The sequence below is a fragment of the Mandrillus leucophaeus genome, unplaced genomic scaffold (assembly GCF_000951045.1).
Source record: "Mandrillus leucophaeus isolate KB7577 unplaced genomic scaffold, Mleu.le_1.0 Scaffold269, whole genome shotgun sequence".
Taxonomy (NCBI): Eukaryota; Metazoa; Chordata; class Mammalia; order Primates; family Cercopithecidae; genus Mandrillus; species Mandrillus leucophaeus.
In genome coordinates, this window is record NW_012102798.1 from 4,463,984 (window position 1) to 4,470,924 (window position 6,941).

The 6,941-nt window shown below is 47.2% G+C and overlaps 1 protein-coding gene across 2 annotated transcripts in view; it reads right to left on the reverse strand.

Annotated features, from left to right (window-relative positions):
• TMEM164 (transmembrane protein 164) overlaps positions 1 to 6,844 on the reverse strand; it is a 174,013-nt gene extending 167,169 nt beyond the window's left edge. The window contains exons 1-2 of one of the 2 annotated variants that reach the window (XM_011984516.1): positions 6,774 to 6,844; positions 5,771 to 6,435 (exon numbers count right to left, since the gene is read on the reverse strand). In XM_011984516.1, coding sequence (XP_011839906.1) covers positions 5,771 to 6,160 — 390 coding nt within the window. In that variant the 5' untranslated portion in view covers positions 6,161 to 6,435; positions 6,774 to 6,844. Of the gene's footprint in view, positions 1 to 5,770; positions 6,436 to 6,751 lie in introns of both variants that reach the window. The other variant, XM_011984515.1, reaches the window with a different exon arrangement.
• Positions 6,845 to 6,941: the final 97 nt, after the last annotated feature.

Sequence of the window (6,941 nt, forward strand, 5' to 3'; positions counted from 1 at the left end):
TCAGCTCACTGCAACCTCTGCCTCCCGGGTTCAAGCGATTCTCCTGCCTCAGCCTCCCAGGTAGCTGGGATTACAGGCGTGTACCACCATGCCTGGCTAATTTTTTGTATTTTTAGTAGAAAGAAGGTTTCCCCGTGTTAGCCAAGATGGTCTCGATCTCCTGACCTCGTGATCCACCTGCCTTGGCATCCCAAAGTACTGGGATTACAGGCGTGTGCCATCATGCCCGGTCGGAAGATTCTCTTAACAGGAACATAAGGCCACCAGTGGAGAAAGAGAAAAGGAAAGCAGAAAGTCACTTCCACCAATCAATCAGTCTCCATTATCCAGTACACATTAAACAATTAATGTGCATATACAGTATTATATTCAGCTCTACAAGGAGTTACAAAGGAAAAACCCACTATTCCTTTACTTTAAAAAAGTGTTCCCACTAATGGTAGAGAAACATTAAAGAAAAATGCAAAAAAAAAAAAAACAAGTGATCTGGCCAAACACAAGATTACCTACATGCATACAAAGGTATTCATCAAAGAGCCCAACATTCTGACAAGTATTCAGATGGCTGAGAAAGGAGGACAAAAAGTGTTACTTGAATGACTGGAATAACTGGAGTCAGGTCAGGCTCCTCTGGAAAGGTTTCTTCAGGGGAGTATTTACAGAGGGGAGGAAACTAAAAACAAGTCCCACAAAGACTGAGAAGAAGGTGGCACATGTGTGGCAAAGGAATAAAAATTCTGGGAGCTTGTGGATCATCCACTGAGTAGAGGCCAGCAACATACTGTTATTTAAAAGCAAGCTGACTTGTATTAACAGGTGCAAGGCATGAAAAGACTGGGAAAAAAATATTTCCTCTCTGCTTGGTGTGGGCTGGACCTCTGATAAGTTTACAGTGTCCAGTTTTATAGGCCATGCATCAGAAAGGAATCCAGACACAGGCAAGGATCCAGAGAAAAGTAACAAAAATGATTAGAGGAATGCCTTCTAGAAGCTATCAAGATAGGTGTAAGGAGTTGAGCTTTGTCGGTTTCTGAGTATGAAGTTAAAACTATATTGGTCATCTGCCATCTTTGACCAGTTTTGCCCAGCTTCTCTGTTTAAGTGACCACATAATTATTCGAGAATTCAAGTGCTTCATTTCCACATGGCCCGTTTCACAGAGAAGACTGAGATAGCAAAAGGTTAAATAGTTTGCTGAGGTTCCTGTAGCAAGCCATGAGCAAAACTAGCATCATAATTTTAAATCTTGGGGCTGTCTGTAGGTTGTTTAATTCACCGATCTACAGCACCTCTCTTTATATGGACACCCCCAAAGACTGTAACAATGAAAGATGGAAAAATTCTCTGCAAATTTCCTTGGGGGGAGGAATAAACTAAAAAGGAATGTCGTGTCTCACTAGTGAGGCCCCTATAATCATCATCTCCTTGTATCCCCCTGGACTGATGACACAGGACACAGTCCATCTGATAAGCTATCAGCAGATGGCTGGATCCCTTATTGTACCCATTACCCACCAACGTCAATTCCAAGCAGGAATGATAATCAGTGCTCCAGACAACAGATGGAGAATGAGGAGGTGTGTCTGGTCTGAAGTCAAGGGGGAAAACAGAAAGCCAAGTTTCTCAAATCCATCAGGTTTTCTCTAAAACAAATTCATCGCATAACAACTGGAATGCAACAGTGTATATTCGGCGAGTTGCAACGGGTTTCACGAAAAGCTCAGGACTTTCTGAGTGTGTGTCATTCTACACTTTTAGCAAGGAGGGAGGAAGTAAGAAAATCAGTGAATCCAAAGCGGATAAGCCATATTTGGTTGAAGTTAGGTTTCTAATATATTGTAAAGAAGACAAAAAATCAAATAGCTACAGCAACTCTAAAAAAGGATGGGATTCAGCATTACTCACTACAAACCAACAGCTTGGGACTAAAGGGTCAACAGCACCAATTATTCTTTGCCAAATGTCCAGCCTGGATACAGCCTGCCTTATGCGCATAGACATCGAGAGTTAAACGGCATATGCTGCACCCCACTAAGTTCTGTGCCTAATCAGGAGATGCTGGCACAGACACATACAGAACCAACAGGAATTGGACAATTAAACAAGACATCCCAAATGGGATCTTTTCCTTAAATTTCTAAGACAAAGACAATATAACTGCACTCAAGGAGGGTAAAGGGCCACTAAATTAAGACCAGCAGTCTTTACAACCATCAGTCAAACTATCCAGCATTTTAACCCTTCTGCTGAGAAACTGTAGATTTTTAAGACTTAAATAGCTATGAGAATCTCTTCCTGCTAAGCCCAGATTCCCACTGTGGCAGCTCAGTTCTAAAGCCACCTGTGCCACTAACTTACTGGGTGATATTTGGTAGACAGTACAGTCACTCCATAAATTCACTCCCTGCCATCCATACCTGCCAAAATCATAAGCAAAAAGGGACTAGCCATGCTTGAAGAAATACTTATTGGTATAATTGATAGACACCACTGATATTTAGCAAGGGGTTTAGCAACCATGTGCTAACCTTGGTGCTTGCTGATCTTGAGAACACTCAAATTTTATCTCTGGCTGGAGGCTTAGCTATGAGATAGTGCAACGTCAACCATACATGCCTGGATCAGTCTACAGTCCCAGGACACGTTTGAGAAATCAGACAAGGCCAAAAAGAAACCTGACAGGATGAATATTAATCAATAACAGAACTTGGACACAAGTACTGCCGTTCCTTATGCTACTGAAGTTGGCAGTCACCCAAAGGCAGCATGGCTATGACGAGAGCCTGTGTAACAAGGCCTTGGGAATGACTATTTTGCAGACTGAAAAATGAGATAGGGAGACTAACCAATTTCCCTCCAACTTATCTATTTCCTGGCCTAAAGCAATACCTCACTTGTTACAAACTTACACTGACTCTCTGAGGAAGGCCTTTTTATAAAGCCCAAACTGAGTCATCCTGTTGAGAGACACACATCAGACATGTCTCTGCTAAGTTATCCGTTTCACTTCAGCTAGTATCTCTCTTTCCTTGTTAGGACTTCTAAATTCCACAGAATTTGCCACTACAACATAGCCTAATTCAGCTAGTTCACTTGCTAAACATTTCTTTGTATATAGCATCTGCTCTTTGGAATATATACTGTTGCAGGAAACATTTTAACATCCCTTTCTCCAGGCCTAAGCTAAATGTAACAATGTATATGAATGTGCCTTGTAAACAGTAAATGCTAGATGAATGCAAGGTATTATGGTATGCTGGGTATACATACTATTATTGGTCATTGCTGCAACCAAGTCAGAAAATTATTTCCAACCATCTGCTGTTAATTTTTTTCTTTTAGGACTCATCAAATTTTAAAAATCCATAGATTCCTGCTTCCCAGGAAAAGCCATATGGAGGGTATAGAAAGTTGGATTAATCAGAGGCTAGGTCTCCTGGTACGCCAGGGGTTACTATTTAAATGATACAAAGCAGTGATATAGGAGAAAAGGGCAAAGAAGCATAATTCTGATGGGGCTCAAGAACTCCTTGGCATGGCTCTGTTCCATGCCCCCATCCTAAGGCTTCAAAGTCCTAAAGTGCCATCATCCTCTGCATGTGTTCCCAAGCATGGCCCAGCTGAGTTTACTTTACTGGAGAGACACAGGGAGAAAACAATGAATGGGGACTGGCCACCTGACTTCCACAGAGAAGAAACTAGCTTCCTTTTTTTTCCACACAGGAGGTCAAAAGCATTTCAGGATAGCTCTCTTTTGCATACTCATCTACGACTTATGGGGACAAGAATCACATAAACTGTCAAGAGCTAGGAGGGCAACTCTGCCTCATTTTATAAGTAGGCAAACTGAGGACCAGGATTAGTACTTTCTCCAAAGTCACACAATGAATTAATGCCAGCACTAGGTCTCCAGAGTCTTCTAAGAGCCTCTAAAAATCTTTCTGCTAAAAACCATGGTGTTGCCAGTCTTGACGTCATCACACTAGCAGCAGCCAGGCTGAATTTAGTCCTTTGTTGACCTTGTAGATATATGGTTGCCAGAGCCCTCAAGACCACTTTGTAGAAGATGCACCCTTTGACCCTCACCACCTGCCATCCTTAAAAAAAAGCACTCCTGTCCCGACAGCCTCACACAGCATCGGCTGAGATGCGTTGTTTCCTATCATTAACAAAAAGCCCATTCATTAAAAAAAGAAAGAAAGAAGACTGGCTCAAATTTACACAGAAGGTCTAGCTAGGGCAGCCCTGGACTTCCTGTGAATGGCATCACTTCCCAAGAAGCCCTTTCTTAAAAAATGCTGCCCACTCCAACCCAGATGCTTACGCCACCCAATCAAAAACAGCCGCTTTTTTCCAAAGCTATCCACACCTTCTTACCATATCTGCAAGAAGGGAAGAGGTCGGGGTCATTCACCACATCCAGGAGCCTGCCATCAAATGAGTTCCTAGGAACACAGTGCAAGTATCCAAGCCATGAGTAGACAGCGTGGTGCTCATCTGCCTGACACTTCCCACAGGACTGCCCCACCACCCACTGCCACCCTCACTTTGGGGGTGACAGCTTACAACCTCAAGGTGGATGAATTTGCTTTCCAACCCAAGCACTAATTCACCTTTTGGCCGCAAGCAAATGACCTGTCATTCATAAACCCCGCCAGGCCTGTAAAATGGAGATAATAATCTCAACCTCCTGCCCCAAGCTAGGCTGTCACAAGTCTCCAAAGAATAACCTTCTACAAACATAAAGACATTAAAGATGCTAATGACAGGTTTCAAAACTGCCCCTGAATAAAACACACCGGGTTTTCCACAGTCCGAAATCTAAAAAAGACTGATTGCTCTCCCAGTCTCCTCTTCACCCTCCTCTATGATTTTATAGCTTTAGAACATCTCTCCACACAGGCTGAGTACAGACAGTCTCACTCTTGGTCCTCACCCAGATTATTTTTATGCATCTGGCAACTTGCCTTTTCAATCCCATTTGTTTTCCTTAGCACTGCTAATGGGTGGAAGTCGAGGAGGTAAAGAAATCAGCTTCCTAAGCACCCTTGGACTATGACCACAGGAGACAGAATGACAGTGATAAGATGGAGAGGTTTGCAAAAAAAGAAATACCCTCTCACCATAACGATCACCAGCCCAAAGTTCACAAGTCAGCCTGGGAACCTGCTTCAGAACTCACTTAGTAGGAGCTTGGTGCTGCTCCAATGCCTCAAAATGAAAAGGCAGACATCACTCTAAGAGCATACACTCCCAAATGAAAGAGTCATTAAGAGAAACCTGTAAAAGTATTTCCCCAAAGTACCACAGTGTAGATGAGAAAGTTTATGTGACCACCTCCAGGAAAGAGTGTCACCAGGCCCCGGGGAAATTAACTACCACAGAAGGCAAGGGAGCTGGGTCATGGTCCACTGATGTGATTCAGAAAGGACACCTGGCTGGGGCTGGACTTCCTGCTTGTGAAAGGCCAGGGCAGGGCAGGGCAGGGCAGGGCTGGGCTGGGCTGGGAGGGGAGGGGCAGCCAGTGTGAGTGCCAGTCGTTCCTAGGGTTAAGGCACAAGGTTCTTCACCTCCACTGTGGGGCTGACGCATTGTGCAAAGGTGAAAGAAAGCCAAACCTGAAATCGGCACAAAGGCAGCCACTCGCCGGAAAATCATTTTTAAGGGTCCCACTCCCCGCCGGGATGAGATGCTGTACACTATGGAGTGTCCTGAGCACACAAATGACTCTTATCACTTAGGCTGCCTAGGAAAAAGTCAACAGACTCACATGCATCATGGTGACCAGGTGACAGGGGTTGAGCAGGTAGATGACGGTCTTGGTGGCGAACTTAAAGCCCACCTCCACCCCGAAGGTCAGGCACAGGGCTACTAAGAGCAGATTCTTGCTCAGGCTCTCCTTGCCTTCCTCTGGCCGCTGGGTCACCTGCTCTGGCTGGCTGCCAGGGCTACCCCTACCGTCCTCCTTCGTCTGCCTCAGGATGTGCCGCAGGGCCACCAGGATCTCCAACAGGGCCAGGGTCAGGACCACCACACTTTCCAGCAGCCGCTGCTGCCAAGAGAGGAAGGCAGCACAGTCGGGGCCCCCATTGCCTGCAAAACTGGGGTCCACGCCCCCATAGAGCCAGTCCAGGAGGCTCTGGTAGCTATACCGGGACATGATGCAAAGTGGTTCCCCTTGACCACAGTGCAGGAGGCAAGAGTGAGATGGAACACAAGCCCAGAGGGTTGCCCGGGTGGTGGACCATGTAAGGCGGGCACACCCCACAACCCCCCTCCAGACACCAGGGCACCGAGAGTAGGGGAGGGGAAGCTACACGCAAGGCCCGGGGTAAAGTGCTGGCTCTAACTTGTCCCCACGGCTGTCTGGGGGAGCCCCCCGCGCTTCTCCAGTGGCCACCAACGAGGCAGGGTTGAAAGGAGCCGTTGGCCAATCTAAAAGGAAGGAGAGGAAAAAAAAAAAAAAGGTCTCAAAGAGGCAATTGCATCGGGAATTAGGAAGCGGGAGGGGTAACTAGCGAGGGAAGAAAAGGGGAACGGGGCAGTGGCGAAGCAGGGGTCAGGGGAAGCCGGAGGCCGAGAGGGTCAGGGCGGGGGCCAAGGAGACCCGGCAGTGCTGCGGCAGCGAACCGGGAGCCAAAAGGGGTCAGAGCTAGGGGACACGCGGAGGCCAGGAGAGGAGCTAGCGGGGCCAGGCAGGCGGGGAGGGCGACGGGGATGGCAGGGACGCCGGACTCCTCGTCTCACGCACTCGCCACAGAGGGATCTCTTACTCCTGCAACCGCGTGGCCGTCTCTGCCCCCAGCTAGCAACTTCGCCGCCGACGGGCCCCTCCAGCCAATTTAGAGCGGTCCTGGTCCAGCCTCCCGCCCCCGGGTACACCCCCAAACCCCCAGCTCCACCCTCCGGCCCCAGACGCCCGCCCTCCAGGCAGCACCACC